Genomic DNA, 26870 nt, shown 5'->3' on the forward strand with positions numbered 1-26870 from the left:
ACTCATTGTGCTGTTTGGGGACATGGTGTGTATCACACTCAACATGGACCAGAGGAAGGAAGGAAAGAGTTGTCTCAGGAGATTAGACAGAAAATTATAGACAAACATGTTAAAGGTAAAAGTTATAAGACCATCGCCAAGCAGCTTGATGCTCCTGTGACTACAGTTGCACATATTATTCAGAAATTTAAGCTCCATGGGACTGTAGCCAACCTCCCTGGACGTGGCCGCAGGAGGAAAATTGAAGACAAATCAAATATATGGATAATACGAATGGTGGTAACAGAGCCCAGAAAAACTTCCACAGAATAAAGGTGAACTTCAAGCTCAAGGAACATCAGTGTCAGATCGCACCATCCGTCATTTTATGAGCCAAAGTGGAAATCATGGGAGACGACCAAGAAAGACACCATTGTTGAAAAAAAAAAAAAAAATCATAAAACAGCCAGACTGAAATTTTCCAAACCATATGTTGACAAGCCACAAAGCTTCTGGGATGCCATATGGACAGATGAGACAAAATTGGAACTTTTTGGCAAGGCACATCAGCTCTATGTTCACAGATGGAAAAATGAAGCACATCAAGAAAAGAACACTGTCCCTACTGTGAAACATGGAGGGGGCTCTTATATTCTGGGGCTGCTTTGCTGCATCTGGCACACAGTGTCTAGAATCTGTGTAGAGTACAATGAAATCTCAAGACTATCAAGAGATTGTAGAGAGAAATATGCTGCCCAGTGTCAGAAAGCTTGGTCTCAGTCGCAGGTCTTGCAACAGGATAATGACTCAAAACACACAGCTAAAAACACCCAAGAATGGCTAAGAGGAAAACATTGGAATATTCTGAAGTGGCCTTCTATGAGCCCTGACCTAAATCCTATTGAGCATCTTTGGAAAGAGCTGAAACATGTCATCTGGAAAAGGCAACTGGAGCAGTTTGCTCTTGAGGAGTGGGACAAAATACCTGTTGAGAAGTGCAAAAGTCATTACAGTTAGGAATCGTTTGATTGCATTGATTGCCTCAAAAGGTTGTGCAACAAAATATCAAGTTAAGGGTACCATCATTTCTGTCCAGGCTTATTTGGTTTTTTTTTTTTTTTAAAGAATTCGGCGGAAGCATGGTTGAAAAGCAATGTCTGACTTTCACACTTGTTCATTGTCATAGATTTTTGATTATTACTTTTGTCAGATTCAAGTTATTTCTGTCACTATTGTGGGTTTTTCTGTCATTAAACGAGGGGTACCAACAATTTTGACCACGCGAGTATACAGGTGTATCGCGCAAAACTAGAATATCAAAAAGTTAATTTCAGTTCTTCAATACAAAAAGTGAAACTCCTATTATATAGTCATTACACACAGAGTGATCTATTTCAAGTGTTTATTTCTGTTAATGTTAATGATTATGGCTTACAGCCAATGAAAACCCAAAAGCCATTATCTCAGTAAATTAGAATACTTTATGTTCAGTAAATGCACTCAATACTTGGTCGGGGCTCCTAGTGCATCAATTACTGCATCAATGCCGCGTGGCATGGAGATGATCAGTCTGTGGCACTGCTGAGGTGTTATGGAAGCCCAGGTTGCTTTGATAGCAGCCTTCAGATCGTCTGCATGGTTGGGTCTGGTGTCTCTCATCATCCTCTTGACAATACTCCATAGATTCTCTTTGATGATACAAAATTTAGAATATCATCATAAAGTATCATCAAAGAGAATCTATGGAGTATTGTCAAGAGGATGATGAGAGACACCAGACCCATGGTGACCATCAGGACACATGGTACCACATCACTGGGCTGTGTTTTTTGCTGTTTCAATAAAAGCAGCAGACTTTCACTACAGGACTATGTGTCTCATGCTGCATAACCCCCCCCCCCCCCAAAGACTGATTAGCAGCAGAAAACAGCCAATCAGTGATGGGGACAGGGCTATACATAGCTCAGCATACCAAGCACAGTTAGATCTGCACCAGAGAAAACAGTTTGGGTGCAGCAATTGTGAGAGAATCACTAAGTTACACATTCCTGGAATCAGGGTCTCTGCCCTAACATCTGGCTGCTGTCACATTTTATCACAAAAATACGCTAACAGATTATTTTTAAAGCTCATTCACATGGCCAATACCATTACTGCTCACGATTTAATGGATGTCAACCATTAGGCACTTTGCACTTGTTTTGTTTCTTTGCTGCAAGTACTTGAGAGTCGGCTTGAAAAACACTGCATGCGGGTTTTTTGTTTTTACACATTTTCTTATAAATACATAGTTCTTTACATGATTTTTTTTTTCCCCATTCCTTTTAATGGGTGGGAAACACTGCAAGAATTGACACACTGCAGATTTAAAGAAAAACACCTTGATGGTTAAAATATGCAAAAAAAAAAAAAAAAAAAAAAAAGCAGCGGCGTGTGCTTGAGATTTCAGAAATCTTAGTTATTTTACTGGGACAGTAAAATGCATCATGTGAACAAAGCCCTTATTGTGCCAACATTTTTTTTTCATACTGTTTATTTAATTTTTTATTCCCCAGATTCCGTACGATTTGCTCTGTTGGATGCAATGCATTGTTTCCATAGGACACTGGCAAGACTCCATTGTACATCGCAAAAATGATGTTGCATGAACTTACTACATCTGGATTTAGTAAGTAATGCAAAATCATTCTTCAGGATGGGAGTGAGTGGAATCTGACTGGTTGACAGTGTCTGATTTATGGCATTCCCCAATGGCATCTGCAAAAACGAACCCCAAAAGTAAATAGGTGTTCCTTTATCGCATGCTTTCATGCTCTAACAAAAGGTTTATTATAGCACAAAAGAAAAGAAACAGCAAGAAGTGCTATAATGTTTAATAGAAATATCCATAGTAAATAAACCAACATAAATATCTATTCTACATAACATATAAACAGAGGGTCGTTGTTAGGCAATACGTCCAGGGATGGTCTTAGAAAAATACGAATTGACGTATGAGGCGTAGGAGAAATACGAATTGACGTAATCATAAGGGGTTAAGCAGAGTTTCCAACCTGATAAAATAACTGCAGACTTCAGGTTCGAAATAGCTGTCAAATAACTGGGCCATCTGGTCCTTCAGCTCCTTTAGCACATCGGCAGTGGACCCGTGGCTTGAGCTCAGGAGCTTTGAGAAGAAGGTGTTCCATAGGTTTTCATTCCACCAACTGCGATTGAGCAGAGAGTGTTATACCAACAGGGAAGCAAATTTATGCAGGAGGCAATAAGCTGCATGTGTATGATTATACTCATTTTATAATACACTGGAGAAGAAAATAAAATTCCAAAAATGAGGAAACCATCACTAGGGGGAGCCCCACGAGCACAAACACGGACACGTGCATTACATTTAAATACTGCAGTTAGTTGAACTGCAGCACCTAAATGGTTAATAGCAGCGATCGGAGCTCTGCTCAGGCTAATGCTGTTAGACACAGATGATGGCTATCTAATATGTGTAAAAGAAGCTCCGCTCCGGAGCCGCCCTATACCACCGAATGGGTAAGGTCTAGGAAATGGTTACTGTACAGCTCCCAGGTAAATCAGATTCCTGCAACCTTACCGACATGGAACATTTTAAAGAAGTTTTTAAAGAAAACAATATGAAATTTAAACAGGAAAAAAACAAGACAAAATATTTGCAGGTAAAAAAAAAAAAAAAAAAATGATAATTGGAATTTGCATGATTTGACACACTCTTTCACTTCATTTGCCTGCAGCAGGAGTAAATTCCTGCTATTGAATGGCGGCTGCAAGGAATAAAAATCCTAAACAGCCAGTGTTCCTAACTTTCAGGATGGGTCTAATTGTGGTGGCTTTAAAGTGTTGAATATTCAGGTTCAATACAGGTCCCTGATACAGAACCTGGTTTGTCTCCAAAAGGACTAAATTGGAAGTCATGCATTGCACTTAGTAATGTTTTCTTTTTCTTACACTGAATGTTATCTCAAGATAGATTTAAATAAAAGGATTATTTTAAGCTATAGGATTCACCTTGGAACCTGTTTTGTGATTTTCCATGACGATTCAATCTGCTGAAGCTGAAGGGGGTCCTTGAAGATCATCAAATGAACAATATTTGCAATACCAAGAAGATCCACCTGAGGGCAGCAAAATAAAAGGTATGTATGGAGTCCACAGTGCACAAGTAATAATAATAATAAAATTATTTCTATAGCGCCGACATATTTCGCAGCACTTTACATTTCAGAGGGGACTTGTACAGATAATAGACATTACAGCATAACATTAACACATAGATCAAAACAAATACCAAGAGGAATGAGGGCCCTGCTCGCAAGCTTACAATATCTGAGGGAAAAAGGGAGACACGAAAGGTGGGTGGTAACAGTTGCCTTCATTGTTCGTACCAGCCATAATGTTAAGTGTGTAACAGTACAGACACAGAGGGCTAATGGATGCATAAAGCATGTGGGAACATGATACGGGGAACCTGGTTATGGTAAAACTTTTGACTGTGCCACACAGGGATAGTTATTTTTTATTATTATAGCGCCATTTATTCCATGGCGCTTTAGTTAGGTTAATGTGTTGAGGCAGTAGGCCAGTCTGAATAAATGCATTTTCAGGGCACGCTTAAAATTGTAGGGATTGGGGACTAATCATATTGACTTGGGAAGTGCATTCCAAAGAACTGGCGCAGCACGTGTAAAGTCTTGGAGACGGGAGTGGGAGGTTCTGATTATTGAGGATGTTAACCTCAGATCATCAGAAGAACGGAGGGCACGGGTAGGGTGGTAGGCTGAGACGAGGGAGAAGATGTAGGGTGGTGCTGAGCCGTGGAGTGCTTTGTGGGTGAAGGTAATAAGTTTGTACTGGATTCTGGAGTGGATGGGTAGCCAGTGTAAGGACTGGCACAAGGTAGAGGCATCAGTGTAACGATTGGCGAGGAATATGATCCTGGCTGCAGCATTCAAGACAGGTTGGAGGGGGGAAAGTTTGGTAAGAGGGAGACCGATTAGAAGAGAGTTGTTGTGAGCTCATCTGTTCATTCATCTTTTGTGTCCGAGGATCTCCCTCTTCTGGTGAAGGAAGGTAGTGAGGCTGATTAACAAACACCTGATCAGGTGGATGGTGACTGGGTAACGGGAACTTCTGACTGGATATAAGGCAGCCGACGCCCTTCTGAGTCGCTGGTGATTTCTCTGCTAGATTCTTGGAGACCAGTCTGATTCCTGCTTCCCAAAGATAAGTTTTTGCTCTGCTATTGAACTTATTAGTTTTGGCTTTGTTTACCTTGTTTTTTGGAGTTCAGCCATCCCCGGCCGAGGGTATGCTGGATTCTTTTTCCTTGATCAGTGTTCTCTTTTGCTCTGCTTCCAGAATATTCTGAGTGCTGATATAGGGTTTGAAGTCTAGTGACTTCAGGGTCCTTTTTGCTTATCAGTTGTGTTGGTAATATTTTTAGCAGGGTTTTCTCAGATTGCAGACAGAAGCTTTTCTATCCTGTCCTTTTTAGTTAGCTTGGGCCCCATCGTTTGCTCAACCTATCTTTCTATCTGTGTTAGTATTTTCATCTTGCTTCACCGTCATTATATGTTGGGGGCTGCCTATTGCTTTGGGGTCTACTCTGGGGCAGTCAGTTTTTCCCTTTTCTCTCTTTAGGCTTATGTAGATCTCCGGCTGTGACGAGGTGTCTAGGATCACCGTAGGAACACTCCACGGCTACTGCTAGTTGTGTGATAGGATTAGGGGTCTGCAATCCGCTAGTTTCCAACCTCTCTGATTTTCTGGGCTGAGCTTGTGTTTTGTTTTTTCCTCCTCTGTGACTTAATCATAACAGAGAGTTACAGTAGTCCAGATGAGAATGAATAAGAGAAACAGTAAGAGTTTTTGCGGAGTCAAAAGGTAAGAGGGAGGAGACACAAGGAGTTCAGTCTTTGACAGGTTCAGTTTCAGATATAGTGAGGACATGATGTTAGACACAGCGCTTAGACAATCGCCGGTGTTTTCTAAAAAGGCAGGCGTGATGTCAGGAGAAGAAGCATATAATTGGGTGTCATCAGCATAGAGATGGTACTGGAAACCAATCTACTGATTGCACACTGCCCCTATTGTTCAAACAAAGAGAAGAAGAGGGGGCCTGGAACCGATCCTTGAGGAACCCCAAAAGTAAGTGGAAGATGTGGGGAGGAGGAGCCAGCAAAAGATACAGTAAAGGAGCGGTCAGAGAGACAGGAGGAGAACCAGGAGAGAACGGTGTCCTTGAGGCCAATGGAGCGGAGCATAGTGAGGAGGAGCTGATGATCCACAGTGTCGAATGCTGCAGAGAGATCCAAGAGAATTAGCATGGAGTAATGACCATTTGATTTAGCTCTTAGTAGATCATTAGAGACTTTAGTGAGGGCAGTTTCAGTAGAGTGTAAAGAGCGGAAACCGGATTGTAGAGGGTCAAGGAGAGAGCTATCAGAGAGATAGCGGATAAGATGGGAGTGGACCAGGCGTTCCAAAAGTCTGCACCAACACTGGAGAGCACTCTGTACTGCAGAGAATGTCCACTGGATACATAACAACAACTAGATTAAAAAGGGCACATGAATGATAGTCTGCCCTTCACCGCGGTTTTAGGGCCAGGGGAGAATGGGGCACATAATTCTGGCGATCAGTGTGGATCCCAGTGGTGGGACCTCTTTACCTGGTAGGGGGAGGTTTGGGGACCTAGAATGCGCTGTCCATGTTCGGTCTGTGCTATAGGAAAAGCTCTGGCGGTCAATGTGGGACATAGCCGCATGTCCACGCTGTGAGTGAAGTCAATCGGCTTGAAGCAATTGACCATCTCTGTGCAGGACGGCAGGTTGAAGATTCTGGAGGGATACAAACAGCAAAGCAAAGAAATAAAGCATTGAATAAAAGAAATTTAAAAAAATACTCTGCTTTTGCCAGCAGTCCCATGTAGAATGAACGGTGCGACGGTCGGGGGGGGGGGGGGGGCGTATGGCCTGCAGTTCCATTCTAAAGATACCGTATATATTCGAATATAAGCCGAGATTTTCAGCCCGTTTTTTGGGGCTGAAAGTCCCCCTCTTGGCTTATATTCGAGTCATATACACCGGGGGGTCGGAGGGGGAGAGGGGGCGGGGGTGTCAGGTCATACTTACCCGTCCTTACGCTGTCTCTTGAGCCCCCAGCTTCTCCGCGCTCTCTGTTCCTGCCTTCAGCGGTCACGTGGTACCGCTCATTAAAACTGTATCACATGACCGCTGAACGCAGGATGAGAGAGCGCGGAGAAGCTTGGGGCTCAAGCGACAGGACGGGTAAGTATAGCGATACTCACCTGTCCTGCGTCCATGGCTGCTTGCTGCTGTCTGTCATCGGTCAGTGACTTGAGACAGCAGAGGGCGTGGTGACGTGATTAGTGCGCGCCGTGCCCCCTGCAGTCTGAACGTCACTGACTGATGACGTGGCAGATAGCGGTGAGCAGCCATGGACGCAGGACAGGTGAGTATCTGACACCCAGCGACGGAGAGGTGAGTATGTCATTTTTTTTATTTTTACATGCTGCAGCAGCGGCAGCACATGGGGAAATAATCTTTAGGAGCTTCTAATGGGGGAACAATCTATGGAGCTTCTTATGGGGGCAGTATATGGGGGAATAATCTATGGAGCTTCTTATGGGGGAACAATCTATGGAGCTTCTTCTGGGGACACCATATGGGGGAATAATCTATGGAGCATTTCCCACCCTAGGCTTATACTCGAGTCAATACGTTTTCCCAGTTTTTTGTGGCAAAATTAGGGGGGGTCGGCTTATACTCGGGTCGGCTTATACTCTAGTATATACAGTAATAAAAATCCCCTGTTTGCAGTGGTTTACCCCTGCGATCCAGAATAGGTGATAACGTGTTTTCACCAAAGAACCCCTTTAAATTGAGGCATGGTATAAACTATATACATGAGGCTGGGTGTCAGCAAAAATTTAGAAAACTCTCCCCTAATGATAAACATGAAATAAAGGAATACAGACCCCACATCCAGCAGTAAAGTCTCCGGCCTCAAGTCTCCATGGACGATCTCTGCTGTGTGCAGCTTCTCTATGAGACTCAGAAAGTTGTAAGCCAGCAGGACAGCAACCTGCTCCACCAATGCCTCAGAGTCCTGCAGTACATCCTAAAAGATTAGCAGACAGTAGGTGAGCCAGCACCACCATTATACACGAGCCGTGTCTGGTACTGCAGCGGCTCGCAGACTGGAGAAAAAGCTGTAAGAATTAATAAGGGTCAACCACTACCTGGACAACCCCTTCCTAAATGCACCAGTACCCCATGGAATACAAACATATCCTTTGCTCACCCTTCCAGACTAGTGTTGTTCTAGGAATGGTGGCGCCATGTCTGCTGACACTCGTGTGACGATGTTTCGTCACGTGACTGCTGTAGCCCAACGGTGCCGGTTCGAGGGGTGAGAATATGGAGTTATTGTACTTGGGGAGTGTAAATATAGGAGCAGTCATAGTGGCACATTATTATGTGAGTGACCACCAAAAAAATAAATAAATAATATGTAAAAAAAAAAAAAAAGTGTAAAGAAGGAAATCCGTGGGAACCCGGATACAGGTGGAGTCGGCTTCCTGCGGACTGTACTCCAATATGGAGCTGCCTAGTGTCCAATGAGAGGGTACCCCACAAGGCATCAGGGTGTGTACCCACGGGTCCTGTGCTCCCCCAATGTCATCACTGACAACAAATCGATATTGGCCACAAACGGACACAAACTCACGTGGAGACTGAAGAGGCCGACGTCCTTATAAAGTGTTACACATCCATCCGAAAAGAGGTAGCAGTTACTTTGCTCAACAAAATTGATCTCGAAGGCATCACCAAGTCGTTCTTTTAGCTGCTGTACAGCATAGAAATCCCATGGAAGAGGTCTTGAATCCACCTGGCAGAAGACCACAAAGATATCATGGGGAAATAGTAATTTAGTCTTTAAAGGGTTATTCCTACCTTCATAGATGGATATTGTCAGATAGAGCTTGTAAAAACAAGCACTTTTGCAATTTACCGTTTATGAAAATTGCAGCCGTTCGTGAACTATTATCACTTTTCATTTAATAGCTGCTGCTGAGGAGACCGACCACCGCTGGTGTCTAGCTTGTTAACTTGGGAGCTGAAACTGGTCGGGATTAGGAAGTAACAGTGCGTTCCAGCGATCCCGGCCAGCGGCAAAGCAGCACTTACAAGCTCAATAGAAGAGAGCTTGTAAGTCTGAGCATGTTCTGCTGACTAGCAGCGGTGGTTGGTCTCCAGGGCAACGAGCTGTATCTGACAAATACAAAGGCCAGGTTCACACAGCGGTAATGCAGTCCGTTCAACTCATAGCGTTGACGGACTGCATTAACGCTACTCACATAACTCGATCGCGTTATGTGAGCCTGCTAGCGCAGATGCTTCATCTGTGCTAGCAGTCACGAACCTTCGAACGCTGCAGCCCGCATCCGAGAGTCCGTCACAGAATGACGGCACATTGCTAGCGCATGCCGATTTATGGCATGCGCTAGTGATGCGCTCCTAATGGAAGTGAATGGCAGCGTTAACGGATTGCGTTACACAGTGCTATGCCGCGGAGTAACGCAATCCGTGAAACGGACAGCCTTAACGCAGTGTGACCCCAGCCTAATTTATGAAGATGGGAATAACCCTTTAAATATCCGCTGTGAGGATAATTCACAGCTGTGGAAACAAGAGTAACAGTAAAAGGTGATATCACAAATTATGCCATAAATATAAAAACTGGTTACAAACCTTTAATGCCACTGCTTTCAGATCCACCATATTGCAATCAGCTTGGATCCCCATGATAAGTCTGCTGTTCTCACCAAGAATAACCTCACTTTTAAGACAATAGGAGTCATTGCCTGTTGTAAATAGAAACACCAGCAAAAAATATCAAATGTCCATGCAATAAGGCGAATCAATATCATACTTCAATAAAGGAGGAACAACGAGTATATATAGCCAAACGTACAGAGAAAAATTGTATTTATCAAAAAAGTTAAACTTTAATAAATATATGTAATACAAACATCATATATTAACAAACATGCATGGGCATACATCAATGTCATGTGACTAACTCCATGGGTCAATATAATGACCAGGAAAAGCGGGACCCAAAATTTGAATAACACATGCACCATTCAAAAAAGATCATATAGAAGGTTAAAGGTTGTTTAGAGACACATGTTATCCAGTGATAGGGATTAAACAGTACTGACTTCCCCAAAGCCTACAATTCCTATACCGCTAGGTAAACAACCTCCCATAGACACAAATTAGCGCCTTTACAAATTTTTAATCCAATGCACGGTAAAGGAAAGATTTATAAGAGAATTGGTACAAAATAATTACCCATAGTGGTGTGTATAAAGTCCCGTCTCGACCTTGGTCATATACCCCGACGCGCGTTTCGCGTACACAAGGTGTCGCTTCCTCAGGGGGCATGGCCTAATCCCGGTCGGGCATTTATGACAAATGAATCCGGTCACGTGACTAAAGTGCGAGGTGAAAAGTGCGCAGGCGTGGAACGCGGAAGTGTGCTGCCCACCACATCCAAACCTCGGTCTCGGCTCACACAAGATGGTCACATGATGGGGCTGGTACCAAGCACCCATTCACGTCACACACTTGCGACGTTATACCGAGGGTGAATGCAATGGGACAGTGTGACTAAAAATATATATAAAACAGTGATAAGCTTGATGCCAAAATATCGCAATGACAAAAATAGTGCCGTAAAGGATGTGAAAGAAAGTGAACAACCAAAATTATTAATTTTTGTCTTGGTTGTTTTTATTTTTTAGTTGGTTGTGTGCGATGGATTTGTGTATCATTCGCTTCAGCAATGTCTTCGATAATATTATTCTACTAGTGAGCAATAAAGAAGAAAATAAGAAATAAGAAAAATGAAATATGAGATGAAGAAAGAAACAAATAGAAGATAGTCGAGATTACTACTTCAAGGGAAGGGATGTAATAAAAGATAACAAATTTTTCTATTAGCATTTTACCCTATTTTTGGGATTTCTATGTAATCTAATAATATCATATTAAATTTGTTATATTATATAAAAAAATTCTCAAAAAATGTTTTTCTTATACTATTTGCTCAAATGATTATATCATTTGATTATTATTGTCTTGAGCATATATATGCAAAAAAAAAAATTTTAATATATTGGATGTATGTTTGGTAATATGTATGTTTCACTTTTTATGAGAGCATATGAGATGAATAACATATTATGCACATGTTATATCATATTTTGTCACTTTGTATTGTATTTTCACTTATGCTTTGTTCTATTAAGGTATAATTTATTCATGCATGTTTACTCATGCATATTTATACAAAATCAATAAAATTAGATTTCACTTTCTTTCACATCCTTTACGGCACTATTTTTGTCATTGCGATATTTTGGCATCAAGCTTATCACTGTTTTATATATATTTTTAGTCACACTGTCCCATTGCATTCACCCTCGGTATAACGCCGCAAGTGTGTGACGTGAACGGGTGCTTGGTACCAGCCCCATCATGTGACCATCTTGTGTGAGCCGAGACCGAAGTTTGGATGTGGTGGGCAGCACACTTCCGCGTTCCACGCCTGCGCACTTTTCACTTCGCACTTTAGTCACGTGACCGGGATTCATTTGTCATAAATGCCCGACCGAGACCAGGATTAGGCCACGCCCCCTGAGGAAGCGACACCTTGTGTACGCGAAACGTGCGTCGGGGTATATGACCAAGGTCTAGACGGGACTTTATACACACCACTATGGGTAATTATTTTGTACCAATTCTCTTATAAATCTTTCCTTTACCGTGCATTGGATTAAACATTTGTAAAGGCGCTAATTTGTGTCTATGGGAGGTTGTTTACCTAGCGGTATAGGAATTGTAAGCTTTGGGGAAGTCAGTACTGTTTAATCCCTATCACTGGATAACATGTGTCTCTAAACAACCTTTAACCTTCTATATGATCTTTTTTGAATGGTGCATGTGTTATTCAAATTTTGGGTCCCGCTTTTGGTGGTCATTATATTGACCCATGGAGTTAGTCACATGACATTGATGTATGCCCATGCATGTTTGTTAATATATGATGTTTGTATTACATATATTTATTAAAGTTTAACTTTTGATAAATACAATTTTTCTCTGTACTTTTGGCTATATATACTCGTTGTTCCTCCTTTATTGAAGGAGTCATTGCCTGCAAGATCCAATGGCAGACAATTATACTGAATGCTATAAATGGCATTTGGCTAGGAACTAATAATACTTACAATTAGAAGGGTAAGGAATCTGTGAGCAGCATGATGTAGGGGCAGAGACCTCGATTTCAGCGATGTATCACTTACTGGGCTGCTTCTTACAGTTTGGATATAATCCTGTTTACTCTGCTGTAAATGTAGCAGTGCTCGGAATGCCAAGCTGTGCAAAACCCCGCCCACACCACTGTGGTATCTGTACATAACCCCGCCCACACTTTGGCAGCTGTGCATAACCCCGCTCACACCACTGTGGCAGCTGTGCATAACCCCGCCCACTCCATTGTGGCAGCTGTGCATAACCCCGCCCACACCACTCATTGGCAGCTGTGCATAGCCCCGCCCACACCACTCATTGGCAGCTGTGCATAACCCCGCCCACACCACTGTGGCAGCTGTGCATATCCCCGCCCACACCACTCATTGGCAGCTGTGCATAGTCCCGCCCACACCACTGTGGCAGCTGTGCATAACCCCGCCCACACCACTGTGGCAGCTGTGCATAACCCCACCCACACCACTCATTGGCAGCTTTGTACACTGCATATTGTCAATAAGTTGCCAATCAATGGTGGGGTCGGGGTTACACAGATTAGCTGGACAGCCTGGCACTCAACACCTAGTCCTGTAGTGATACTCTCCTGCTGATAAAACACTGAGTGTAATGGAACGCAAGCAAATTACTGAGCAAGTGATACATTGCTGGAATCAGGCTCTCTACACCTAGATTATGCTGCTATCTGATTAAATAGCTGACAGATTCCCTTTAAATGGACCTATAATAATACAGTTCTCTTCAAAGTGGGTGTCCACTAGGATGTGCCAGGCATAACCAAAATTGAGCAACCTGTAGACAGCTCCCTAAATTTAGTAAAGCCACTCTTGCGGGATGTGCTGCATTACAAGATACAGTGAAGGAAATAAGTATTTGATCCCTTGCTGATTTTGTAAGTTTGCCCACTGACAAAGTGACAAAGACATGAACAGTCTATAATTTTAAGGGTAAGTTAATTTTAACATTGAGAGAATATCAAAAATAAAATCCAGAAAAATCACATTGTATAAATTATATAAATGTATTTGCATTTTGCAGTGAGAAAATAAGTATTTGATCCCCACCAACCATTAGGGTATGTGCACATGATCAGGAATGGCTCAGGATTTGCCACAGGTGAAATCTGCACCAAATCTGCATTTGAGGTCACTGGCAGGTCACCTGCGTTTGATGCGTTTTTTCATTGCATGCGGTTATTTTTGTCACTTCAAATAAAGCTTCTGGGAAGGAAAAACAAGTGATTTCCTGTTTGCAGATATATTGGGGCATGTTCCCATGGTCAGTAAAGGCTGCAGGTTGGACGTTCCGTACATCTGCAGCATCCAACCTGCAGCGTCCAGATGTTACAGCACAGTGGATGTGATTTCAAGAAATCCCATGCCCTCTATGCATGCACCGATGCCCGCGGCTCACCTGCGGAGACGGACATGCGGCGTGTCTTTCCAGACCACAGCATGTCAATTTATGTCGTGGAGAAGCTCAGTCTCTACGTAAATTACCCATACACTTTCATTAGATGCGGTAAAACCACATTATCTTCCTAGTCACACGCGTATTAAATGCAGGAACGCAGCTTACTACCCATGAGTACTAAGTTACATAATGGTGAATCTTGTGACACAGCCAGAAGTACACGACACAGGAATGGGAGGAAAGCACACAGAGCAGTCCCCTCCTTTTCAATAAATAAATAATAATTTAAAAAAAAAAAAAAAAAAAAAAAATGGCATAGGTCCCCCTATATTTATAAAGCAGACTACTGGGGCTGGTATTTCAGGCTGGTAAGGATCCAATATCCATGAACCTTACCAGCCCGCAGCAGTCTGCTTACCTTGGATGGTTAGCAAAAAAGTGGGATCCGCTCCAAAAAAAAATATATATTTTGGGGTACCCCTATTTTTGCTAACTAGCCAAGGAAAAAGCAGACAGTTGCAGCCTGGTATTATCAGTCTGGATTTTGGCCTCACCAGCCGAAAAATGGCAGCCGCCCCACAATTGGCACATCCAAAGATGCACCAATTGTGGCACTTTACCCGGCTCTTTCCACTTGCCCTGTAGCGGTGGTAAGTGGGGTAATATGTGTGGGGTTGAGGTCACCTTTGTATTGTCATGTGACATCAAGCCCACGGATTACTAATGGAGAGGCTTCTATAAGACACCTATCCATTACTAATCCTATAGTGAAATGGTAAATAAAGACAAAGCCAAAATAAAGTCCTTTAATTGAAATAATGACAGACTCATTTAACAGATCTTAATTAAACCATTCTTATAATATTAAGAATTAACATGTTAACTGTAAAGCGCTAACATATTCCGCAGCGCTTTATAGTTTTGCACACATTTCCATCACTGTCCCCGATGGTGCTCACAATCTAAATTCCCTATCAGTAAGTCTTTGGAGTGTGGGAGGAAACCGGAGTACCCGGAGGAAACCCACGCAAACACGGGGAGAACATACAAAAACTCTTTGGAGATGTTGTCCTTGGTGGGATTCCAACCCAGGACTCCAGCGCTGCAAGGCTGCAGCGCTAACCACTGAGCCACTGTGCTGCCCATTCTTACTGCATCGCCTATTCCACCGACGCCTACGTTTCCTGTAAGACAAATAAACTAAAAAAAAGCAACAATATCCTTACCTGTCCAACAAGAAGATATACATTCTGTCCCACGGCGAGTTCAGCTCTGCTACATCTGGATGCCTTTGTCTGAACGGTGGGTGGCATTATGCCACCATCCAGCCTGACATCCAGACACAGCGAATCTTGAAGATGATGACCGGCGATAGCTCGGTCCCTGACGGTCACGTGCACGGTAGTTCTCACAATCAGCTCAGCTCATTGCGAGAACTGCAGTGTAGACAAACTTTTGGCTGAAACAAGGTACACCTTTATTTAAATTAGCACACATGCGTAGTAAGCCGTGTTCCTGCACTTAATACACATGTGACTAAGAAGATAACGCAGTTTTATCACATCTAATGATAGTGAATGGGTCATTTACGCAGCAGAGACGGAGCATCTCCGTTACATAAATTGACATGCTGCGGTTTGGAAAGACGCGCCACATGTGCGTCTCCTCCGGGAAGCCGGAGGTGTCTAAGGACGCATAGTGGAGATGAGACTTCTTCAAATCCAATCCACTATGCTGTAACATCTTGCCGCTGCGGGTTTGATGCTGTGGAGGTACGGAGAGTCCAACCAACAGTGTTTCCTAACTGTGGGAACATACCCTTACCTGCATTAAAGACAGCTGTCTTACATAGTCACCTTTATAAAAGATTCCTCTCCACAGACTCAGTCAGACTCTAAAGCCCCCGTTACACACTGCGATATCGCTAGCAATATCGCTGTAAAGTCACCGATTTTGTGATGTAGCAGCGATATTGCTAGCGATATCGCTACAAGTGATACTTACCTCCGACCGGCTCCCCCCGCTGATTATCGCTGGTCGCGCGAGAAGGTCCTGGATCATTTATCGTCGGGCGCTTCCTGTGGCGCCAACGAGCGACGGGTGGACGTCAGGATCACCGCGTCTGACAGGTAAGTAGCGACCCCCGACCCCAGCGATGTCGCTGGTGAGATCTGCCTGTGTGGCAGCTCACTAGCGACCACTTAGCGATGCACCAGCGATCCATATCGTTGTCGGGATCGCTGGTGCATCGCTAAGTGTAACGGTACCCTAACCTCTAAAACATGGGCAAGACCAAAGAGCTTTCTAAGGATGTCAGGGACAAGGTCATAGACCTGCACAAAGCTGGAATGGGCTACAAAACCACATGTAAGGCGCTTGGTGAGGAGACAACTGTTGGTGCAATAGTAAGAAAATGGAGGAAATCTAATATATACTTACCTTGTAATGTCTTCACATCCTGTTCCATCCAGATGTGTCCAGATACCAGAATTCCAAGCGACGGAAGTTCATCGAACGCCATATTGGGACACCCAAGTGATGGGTATCTCAATATGGAAACTGCTGGTGGTACCAGCCTCTTGCGCGGTAGCACCAGCGGAACACCGTCACACCACACACACACACACACACAGGAGGAGCGAATGTGCAGTTTTAATGTGATCGCCGCTGTCTGCACAGAGATGGTGGCGGTCTGACCTATTACATATGTTTTGGTCATGACACAAGCTTGGAGGGCTATGGGAGGATGTGGATAAATTGGTCGGAGGGGTGTTTAATGTAGGTTTGGAAATGAAACCAAAAATGTGTATCCTGGGATATCTGGGGGATTGCGGTATTAATGCATCCATTCAGTTGGGAATAGGCAAAATTTTGTATCATACAAGAAAGTGTATTGCCAGGCAACGGCTCTCGTGCAGTCCGCCCGGGATTGAACAGATAATTAGAGACTTGAATAACACCATTCTAATGGAGAAAAATATATATATTAAGAAAGGTGCGGTTAAGAAATTTGGAGGAACAAAGGGGAAAATGGATCAAATGTACCCGGGTTGTTTCAGAGGCTCTCGCTGGAGATGTGATATTTAATACATTTATGTTGGAAAATAATGAACTTGAATACCTGAAGTGCTGTATAGTAACGGTCCCACAAAAACGTGTCCTCACCCCGACAGTGCCGTTTCGCTATTGCTTCCTCTATGGGGGCGTAAATAAACTGGTTTAACACGGTCCCTTATATATGAGATTCTGAGTATCCGTGCCGATTCATTGGTGGGCAGTGGCCGGCGCTTCTGCACTGCTAGCAGACCCGCCCGGAAGTAAAAGAATGACTTCCGGTCACCGCACTGGAACGCAAGCTGGAACGCAAGAAAACCAACTGCGCAGGACACGAAAGTCAAGGCTGACAGAGAACAGAAGCGCGCATCCCTTCAATGAAGTGCAATAACGGGATAGTGGCAATATCATGAACACAGACGGATTAAAAAAAATAGCAATAATAAATAATAATGTACCACAATGGGACAAAAATGAAATGCAAATGTGCTGCAAAGGAACTAATTAAACAGGGAATATGTGTATAAATAAATATATAAATAAAAATATGTGCTGAGCAAAAAAATAATAAAGATACACTAAAAAATAATCTCTTTATCGCTTCATTGGGGGACACAGGTTACCATAGTGTATGCTGCTGCTGCTAGGAGGCTGACACTATGCAAAATAAGAAAAGTAGCTTCTCCCTCGGCAATATACACCCACCGACAGGCACCAAGCACCTCCGTTTGTGCTTAGTGTCTGTAGGGACAGTGAGGGAAGAAGGATATTGTCTCCCAGCGACCCTCTCCATCCAAGGGCCCCTGCGGTATGACTCCTCATTATATACCAAGCTGGAAAAGAAGACGGACGCTCCACATAGAAGTCTATGGTACCACAACCCCTCATGGCTGCGCATAGCAGCTTCATAGTTCACTCAACGCACGGGCCCTGCAGTGTCCCCACCGCCATCACCGAACCCCCCTTCCTCTCCGGGGTATCAGCTCCACCCTAGTACATAGCGCTTTTCCTGTCAGGCACCGGCGGCTTCACTTTCATTTTCACAGGGGTTTTCCCATGTTCAGCGCGCGCTTTTTTGGCGCTTATTTTTCCTTCAGTCAGGCCTGGAAGTTCGCATGAGGCATGCCTCCTTTTTTCTGACAACAGCCTATCACGCCAGTCAGACTCTAGCCACACCCACCGCTAAGAATCTTCACTGCTCCAGCATCAAAACGCTGCCTAGCCCCTTGTGCACTGCCCTGGCAGCACACGGACCTACTATTCGGGGGGACACAGTCACGCTCCTGCTTGCTGCGAATTGCTGGTAACGGGTAGTGTCATGAACTCATTTTCTGCTCCACCAGTTGAGAGTTCCCCTTCCGTTCTCCATCTGGTGGTGACAGGAGGTAGTGCGGTTGGTTTACGTGGTAGTGATCTGCCACCTGATGAGGAAGATAACGATTGGATCTCTGGAGTATCAGACTGGATATAGGACAGCCGATGTCCTATCCGGGTGCTGGTGATTCAGTCTGCTCCTCAGGTCCTGGACTTCAGCTCTCTTCCAGTCTTCTCAAGTTAAGTTTGCTTTTTGCTAATGTTCACACTTGCGCTTGTTGGTCAATTCAGTTTTTTGTGTAATCAGCCTGCCCCTGCTGGGGCTATGTTGAAATTCCACTCCTATTGATCAGTATTTGCCAATCTGCTTTTTGTCCCTTATTAGATTGGCCTCTTTTTTTGCTCTGTCTCAGAATATTTCAGAGTGCTGATATAGGTTTAGAAGTCTAGTGACTTCAGGGTTAATTTTGCTATCAGAAGTGTTGGACAATATTTTTGTAGGTTTTTTTTGGCAGATTGCAGACAGGGTCTTTCCTTTTCTGTCCTTTTTAGTTAGCCGGTCCCCATCGTTTGCTCAGCCTATTTTCCTGCCTTTGTTTGTATTTTCATCTTGTTTCACCGTCAATACATGTGGGGGGCTGTCTTTCCTTTGGGGTCTGCTCTGGGGCAGTTAGTTTTCCTCTTTTCCTGCTTTAGGCTTATGTAGTTCTCCGGTTGTGACGAGGCGTCTAGGACCAACGTAGGAACGCTCCACGACTGCTGCTAGTTGTGCGGGTAAGATCAGGGATCTGCATAGTTACCAACTTCTCTGGTTTTCTGAGACTTAGCTTGCTGTCTTTTTTTCCTCCTCGGTTTCCCATTCATAACAGGGTAGGCTCTGTCCTTCTCCCTGGGCCACCTTATAGCGCTCCCCTGCAGTATTTTTACCTCAACAGAGAGCCCTACTCGCTCCCCTGCAGTATCTTTACCTCACTAGAGAGTGTTTCTCTCTACATATGCCCAACTCCACAAGGAGCCTGTGCACGCTGTAAGAAAAAGTGGACGTCAGGTCAGTCGTCGCCTCTCTGCCCGTCCTGCAGTACCTCCAGCATGTCTGACCCACAGAAGCACACCGACTCACGGGATGAGAGCACTCCCCCTTTACCGGAGTGGGCCGTTGCAATGTCTCAGTTGGTCGCAGACCTGACTAAAGTGGTATCCCAGTCCCTGGTCCACAGCAGTCTACAGCCACCAGTGCTCCAACCGCCTCTCACGGCGAGCCACCAGCACCTGACCGCGACCTCCAAAGGGACAGGCTGGGTCGGAGTTCAAGGAAGCGGCCTCTGTCTGGCTCTTCTTCCAGCTCACCAGGACCCTCCGCAACATCCAGGCTGCTTTCTTCGTACCAGCTCCCCTCCACGGAGGAGGACCTTGGGTCAGATATTCTCAGTCCGGGTCAGACTCCGATACAGACCACACGTCCAAAACACAGGACATGGTAGATAGACTTATCTCGGCCATTACTCAAACGCTAAGGTTAAAGGAAGAAGAGATGCCTACACAGGACTCCTCTGTCTCATTTAAACGTGCAAGGCCTCCCTCCCGAACCTTTCCCAAACACAGAGTTTGATGCTACCTTAAAGGGGTTTTCCGGGCTTTTCACATATTGTCAGCATTCTGCAGCCCAGATATGCACTGAGATTAAGTATTTTACCTTCTGTGGCGAGTTTGCAGGGGTGGCTAGATATCTCTTGCTTGTAAGAAAAACGTCCAGGGGGTGTGTGTTCTGGCACTGAAATGAGAACTGGTCATTTCCTCCTACTCTACTAAAAAACATGCCGTCTGTAGCAACAACCCCACCCTCCATAGCTACAGGCCCTCCCCGACCACATGAAGAAGCCTCTCTCTCCTCACACAGTAACAAATCCTCTCCATCTAGCAGCCTCAGTGCAGAGAGCAGGACCACCCAGCTGCTCCTCCCCCAGACACACGCTGAACAGTGATCTATGGAAAGTGAAACTAGTGAGGAGGAAACGACCAGTTCTCATTTCAATGCCAGAACACACCCCCCCCCGGATGTTTTTCTTACAAGCAAGAGCTGATATCTAGCAAACCCTGCAAACTGGTCACAGAAGGTAAATTACTTATTGTCAGCATTCTGCAGCCCAGATATGCACTGAGATAATGTGAAAAGCCCGGACAACACCTTTAACCAAACACTGGGAACACCCAGAAAAGCGTTTTTCAGGACGCAAGCAGCTGGACGTGCTTTATCCCTTTAACTTGGACCTTCTCACAGAGTGGGCCAAGTCCCCTAAGGTGGATCAGCCGGCTATCTTTACTGGACGGTGCGTCACTTAAGGACTCGGGACAGGCAGATCGAATCACTGACAAAATCTATTTTTGAGGTGACTGGCGCCTCTCTCAGCCCCAGCTTCGCCTCCACTTGGGTGGCGAAAGCCATCTCAGCTTGGGCAAAGATACTTCGTAAGGGCATTTTAGCGTCAGCTCCTCAAGATGAGCTAGCGGAAATAGCAGATCAAATTGATCATGCAGGCAAATACCTTCTAGCTGCCTCCCTGGATGCAGCCGGGTGCGCCGCAAGAGCAAACAGAAACAGCGTGGCCATACGCCACATGCTTTGGTTGAAGTCATGGAATGCAGCCACCATCTCTAAGAGGTCGCTCACTAACCTAGCATTCCAAGGGTCCAGGCTCTTTGGAGCCAGGCTGGACCAGTTAATCTCTGACGCGACTGGGCGTAAGAGCACCTCGCTTCCTCAGCCTTCTCCGACTCCAGGGTTGCTCCAGGCCGTCTCTTCCCTCCTATCCACCGGGGTAATTGTACCCGTTCCTCAGGATGAACGGTTTTCGAGGTTCTACTCGAATCTCTTTGTAGTCCCGAAAAAAGATGGCTCGCTCTGTCCAATCTCCATGGAACCGGAGGAATACCTCTGCTCCATAGACATTCAGGATGCGTATCTCCACATCCCCATCTGTGTGCAGTACCAAAAGGTTCCTTCGATTTGCGATCCAGGACGATCACAACCAATTTACAGCTCCTCCCCTTCGGCCTAGCATTGGTTCCCAGGGTCTTCACGAAGGTTACCGCTCTCGAAGGGAATCCGATCCCTGAATCGGCCACTCCCCATTCCCCTTCAGTTCTGCATGAGAATCCTGGGGAGGATGATAGCCTCCATGGAAGCCGTCCCCTTTGCCCAGTTCCACACCCGTCCTCTTCAGCGGCCGATCCTTTCTGCCTGGGACAAGACTTCAGTCTCTCTGGACCGCCCCATTCTCCTGCCTCTCAAGGTGAGGCAATCTCTGACCTGGTGGACGCTGCCTTCGTCAATCCTGCACGGGAGATCATTTCACCCTCCTCAATGGCAGGTCATCACCACCGACGCCAGCCTTCTCGGGTGGGGAGCGGTTTTCCATCAAAAAACAGCGCAAGGGCGCTGGAACGCCCAGGAAGTCCTTCTTCCCATCAACCTTCTGGAAATCAGGGCAATCTTCCTTGCTCTCCTCAGCTGGTAGTCTCTTCTCGCGGGAAAACCAGTCCGCATTCAATCAGACAGCGCCACGGCTGTGGCGTACATAAATCACCAGGGAGGAAATCGCAGCAAACGAGTAATGGCAGAAGTTGCAAAGATCCTGCGCTGGGCAGAAAGTCACGTTCCAGCCATCTCAGCTGTTCACATTCCGAGGGTTGTAAATTGGGCAGCTGACTTCCTAAGCCACCAGGGCCTGGCATCAGGCGAGAGGTCTCTCCACCCCACGACCTTCAGCCAGATCTGTCAGCGTTAGGGCACTCTCGACGTCGACCTCATGGCGTCTAGGATGATCCACAAGGTCCCACGCTTCGTAGCCAGGTCCAGGGACCCTCTGGCCATCGGTTGTGACGCACTGGTGATTCCTTGGTCCCAATTTCGACTCCCTTATCTATGCCCACCCCTTGCCTTTATTCCAAGAGTGGTAAAAAAAGATAAAGTCAAGAGGACATTCCAGTCATTCTGATAGCTCCAAAATGGCCAAAACGGCCTTGATATGCGGAGCTAGTCAACATGCTCTCGGACGTCCCCTGGAGGCTTCCAGACCGTTCGGATCTTCTCTCGCAAGGCCCCCTCTACCACCAGAGTTCTCAATCTCTGAGTTTAACGGCATGGCCGTTGAGGCCGCGGTTTTGAGGGGTCTGTCCCACCAAGTCATTCAGACCAAGATCAGAGCTAGAAAACCTGCATCTTCCCGCATTTACCATAGGTACTGGAAGGCCTTTTTCCCGATGGTGCGACGACAACTATGCGATCCATCCTTGGTTTCCAATGTCCTTCTCCCTTCTGTCCATCCTTGGCTTCCTTCAGTCCGGGCTAGACTCAGGCCTGTCCCTCAGTACCCTGAAGGGACAGGTCTTAGCTCTGTCGATTCTTTTCCAGAGGGATCTGTCCTCCATGCCACAGCTTAAGACTTTTCTCCAGGGAGTTGCCCACCTGGCCCCTCCCCACCATCCTCCGATTGATCCGTGGGATCTTAACCTTGTCCTTAACGCTCAAAGTGTGCCTTTCGAGCCCATTCAGGACATTCCTTTTTCCCTCCTGTCATGGAAAGTGACCTTCCTAATTGCCATTACGTCCATTATGAGAGTCTCGGAGCTAGCGGCTTTATTCTGTTGTTCCCCGTACCTGGTTCTTCATCAGGATAAGGTTGTCCTCAGGCCCGTTCCTTCCCAAAGTGGTAACCTCTTTTCACATCAACGAGGACATGGTCCTTCCCTCCTTTTGTCCTTCACCTGTTCAGCCACTGTAGAAGTCTCTCCACAAGCTGGATGTCGTCAGAGCCATTCGAGTCTCCCTTTCTAGGACAGCCTCTTTTCATCAATCCGATGCCCTGCTTGTCATCTCTGAAGGTCGTCGGAAGGAACTCCCGGCTTCCAAATCCACGATTGCTCGCTGGATTCGTTCTGCGATACTGGAAGCCTACTGTGTTCAGGACAAACTGCATCCTCCGGGAGTGAGAGCCCACTCCACCCGTGCTGTAGGGGCTTCGTGGGCTGTCCGTCACCAAGCTTCAGCACTGCAGATCTACAGGGCCGCGACATGGTCATCCTTGCACACCTTTGCGAGGTTTTACAGGGTTCATACCCAGGCCTCGTCTGATGCAAGCTTAGGTAGGTAGCTACTGCAGGCAGCGGTAGCTCACCGTCCGACCTAAGTCCTTTCTTCACGTTGCCCAAGTTCTTTCCCACCCTTGGGACTGCTTTGGGACGTCCCATGGTAACCTGTGTCCCCCAATGAAGCGATAAAGAAGGATTTTTGGTACTCACCGTAAAATCTCTTTCTTGGAGCCTTCATTGGGGGGACACAGCACCCTCCCTATTTAAGTTGTACCATGTTGGGCCTACGAGCCTCTTGTTGAGTTGGTACATATTTTGTGAGTTCATGTTACTTCTCCTACTGCCTTTTTCACCAACTAAGGTACTTGGTGCCTGTCGGTGGGTGTAAACTGTTAAGTGAGGAGCTACTTTTCTTATTTTGCATAGTGTCAGCCTCCTAGCAGCAGCATACACCCATGGTAACCTGTGTCCCCCAATGAAGGCTCCAAGGAAGAGATTTCACGGTGAGTACCAAAAATCCTTCTTTTTTCATATATAAAATATAGTGAATTATACATTTATGTTAGAGTAGGATATAGAAGGGCATAGGAATTATATAATCTGAAGAATGAATGTATTAGTGAAAATAGCAGAAACAAACGCATAGGAAAAGAAGACATGCCAGACAAGGGGAGGGGTGTTTTGGGGGACGAGATTTTATAAAAGGGGTGGGGTGGGGGCTGGGGAGTTTTACATAGTAACATAGTTATTAAGGTTGAAGGAAGACTTTAAGTCCATCCAGTTCAACCCATATCCTATCCTAACTTGCCCTAACATGTTGATCCAGAGGAAGGCAAACAGTAAGCTTCACATTGGGGGGAAAAAAATTCCTTCCCGACTCCACATACGGCAATCAGACTAGCTCCCTGGATCAACGCAATATTAAGGAAACTAGTGTATATACCCTGTAATATTATACTTTTCAAGAAAGGCATCCAGTCCCTTCTTAAATTTTATTAGGGAATCACTCATTACAACATCATATGGCAGAGAGTTCCATAGTCTCACTGCTCTTACAGTAAAGAATCCGCGTCTGTGAGTATGCTTAAACCTTCTTTCCTCCAGACGTAGAGGATGCCCCCTTGTCCCTGGTCTAAGAGTAAAAAGATCATCATGTCCCCGCATATATTTATACATTGTAATAAGATCACTCCTAAGCCTTCAATTTTCCAAACTAAATAACCCCAAGTGTAATAACCTGTCTTGGTATTGCAGACCCCCTAGGTCCCTAATAACCTTGGTCGCTCTTCTCTGCACCCGCTCCAGTTCAGCTATGTCTTTCTTATACACCGTTTTGTTAATTGTTTTACAATTTTATTTTAAGGTTATACCATGATATAATACAGGTATGATTATAACAATGTCTTGATAATGGATGGATTTGTTACAGTGTTATGTAATTTGTATTGCTGGGAAATTGTGATTGTCACAAAAATTGTTTTGATAAAAAAAAAAAAAAAAAAAAAAAAAAAGAGAAGGTGGCTGTCCAGTTTACTGTGCGAATTCCGCGCAGGCACAGTGAATTATTCGGCTGATCCCGGCGGCAGATGCGCGACGTGTCTACAGGCAGAGGAAGCCGGTCACATTAAAGGGGTTTTCCCACAAACGAAAGTTCATTTTAAAAATTGTCTGTCTCTGACCGTGTACGGAGCGTACCACATCTCCTGGGCAAGGGAGGAAGCAAAAGACAATACTGACGTTACAGCAGGGGATCACAGAGGATTCATTTTGTGAGGTAAAATATTTCACTGACTGTTTTAACCCCTTAGTGACTGAGCCAATTTTTTTAAATTCTGACCAATGTCGCTTTATGTGGCGATAACCCTGGAATGCTTCAACAAGTCCCATTGATTTTGAGATTGTTTTTTCGTGGCACATTATAATTTATGATAATCGTAAATTTAGGTTGATATGTTTTGTGTTTATTTATAAAAAATTTCAGAAACTTGTCAAAAATGTAAAAAAAAATTACAATTTTCAAACTTTGAATGATTATCCCTTTAATCCAGATAGTCTTATCACACAAAAACATTAATAAACATTTCTCATATGTCTGCCTTACATCAGCACCATTTTTAAAATGCCAGTTTATTTTGTTAGCCTTTTAGGAGGTTTTAAAATGTAGCAGTAATTTTTCATTTTTTCAAAAAAATTTCCAAACTTGAAAATTTTAAAAACAGCAACCCCCTGATAGATTGAAAACTTCTGTCAGATAGTTTACTAACCCTTCAGGTGATTTTCAGGAATTAATGCACAGTGGTATAGCAGGAATGAAAAAAAGTGTTTACCACTTAAATGTCACTAACTTCTGAACTGACCGATAGAGCCAGGAGACTCTAAAGCCCCCGTCTCACATAGCGATATGGCTAGCGAGATCGCTGAAGCGTCACCAATTTTGTGACACAACAGCGATCTCGTTTTGTGTGACACGCAGCAGCCAATGGCCCCCCCCCGCTGGATATCGCTGATCGTGCTCAAATGTCCTGGGCCATTTTTTCATCGTTGGCGTCCCGCTGGCCAGCATGCATCACGGTGTTTGACGCCAACGAGCGACTTCGTTGGCGACACAGAACTCAGGGATGCAGGCGGGAATGGTTAGAAAAGCTGCTGTGTGACAAGGTACCAACGACCGCCGAGGTCGTTATACGGATCGCCAGATCGTTGCTGCGTTGTTGAGTAGATCTGTCTGTTTGACAGCTTACTAGCGACCATTTAGCGACGCACTAACGATCCTTACCAGGTCGTCTCGCTGTCGGGATCACTGGTGCGTCGCTAAGTGAAACGGGACCCTAAGGTCGCTATTTGGCCATGAACTGTTATGGCAAACATCAGGACTACACAATCATTTTCTTGGTGTGTCAATTAGATTAAAGCGGAAGCTCCCACAATCTATTAACCATTTATTTGATGTAGACACTTGACAGCAGCAACTAAGGGGTTAAACAGATGTGGACGGCGACTATACTGATAGTTTGTGATACAGCAAGTTGTCAGCTATAGTGTACAGATGACAGCAACTAGATTTTGGGGATGGGGATGATATTCTGTTATATCTCAGGTCAGTAAAAAGACGTACTGGCTGTCATTAAGGGGTTAAACAATATTTTACCTCACAAAATGTATCCTCTGCGATCTCCTGCTGTATTGACAGTATTGTCTTTTGCTTCATCCCCTGCCCAGGAGCAGTGGTATGTTCTGTACACGGTCAGACACCGACAATTTTTAAAATGAACTTTCGTTCGTGGGAAAACTCCTTTAAAGGGAATCTGTCACCTAATTTTCGGCCTATCAGCTGCGGCCACCGGCATCAGGGTCTTATCTACAGCATTCTGTAATGCTGTAGATAAGCCCCCGATGAAACCTGAAAGATAAGAAAAACACGTTAGATTATACTCATCGGGGGGCGGGGGCGGGTGTCGCGGTCCGACGCCTCCCATCTTCATACGATGTCCTCCTCCTTGCTTCTCCTGCGCACGCGTACTTTCTCTGCCCTGTTGAGGGCAGAGTAAGTTACTGCAGTGCCCAGGCGCTGGGAAAGGTCAGCGGAGCCAAGGGAGAAGCAAGGAGGAGGACATCATCGCTAGAAGATGGGAGGCG

At 45.1% G+C, this 26870-nt stretch overlaps 1 protein-coding gene across 1 annotated transcript in view; it reads right to left on the reverse strand.

Annotated features, from left to right (window-relative positions):
* Positions 1-2837: 2837 nt before the first annotated feature.
* The window catches only part of BUB1B (BUB1 mitotic checkpoint serine/threonine kinase B), a 109337-nt gene continuing 85304 nt past the window's right edge, over positions 2838-26870 (reverse strand). Inside the window, exons 18-23 of the mRNA XM_073566745.1 lie at positions 9780-9892; positions 8755-8916; positions 8003-8145; positions 6674-6842; positions 4012-4118; positions 2838-3185 (exon numbers count right to left, since the gene is read on the reverse strand). Of these exons, the coding sequence (XP_073422846.1) occupies positions 3005-3185; positions 4012-4118; positions 6674-6842; positions 8003-8145; positions 8755-8916; positions 9780-9892 (875 nt within the window). The 3' untranslated portion in view covers positions 2838-3004. The remainder of the gene's footprint in view (positions 3186-4011; positions 4119-6673; positions 6843-8002; positions 8146-8754; positions 8917-9779; positions 9893-26870) is intronic.

This window comes from Dendrobates tinctorius, unplaced genomic scaffold (assembly GCF_039654945.1).
Source record: "Dendrobates tinctorius isolate UK_male_01 unplaced genomic scaffold, ASM3965494v1 ptg000019l, whole genome shotgun sequence".
NCBI lineage: Eukaryota > Metazoa > Chordata > Amphibia > Anura > Dendrobatidae > Dendrobates > Dendrobates tinctorius.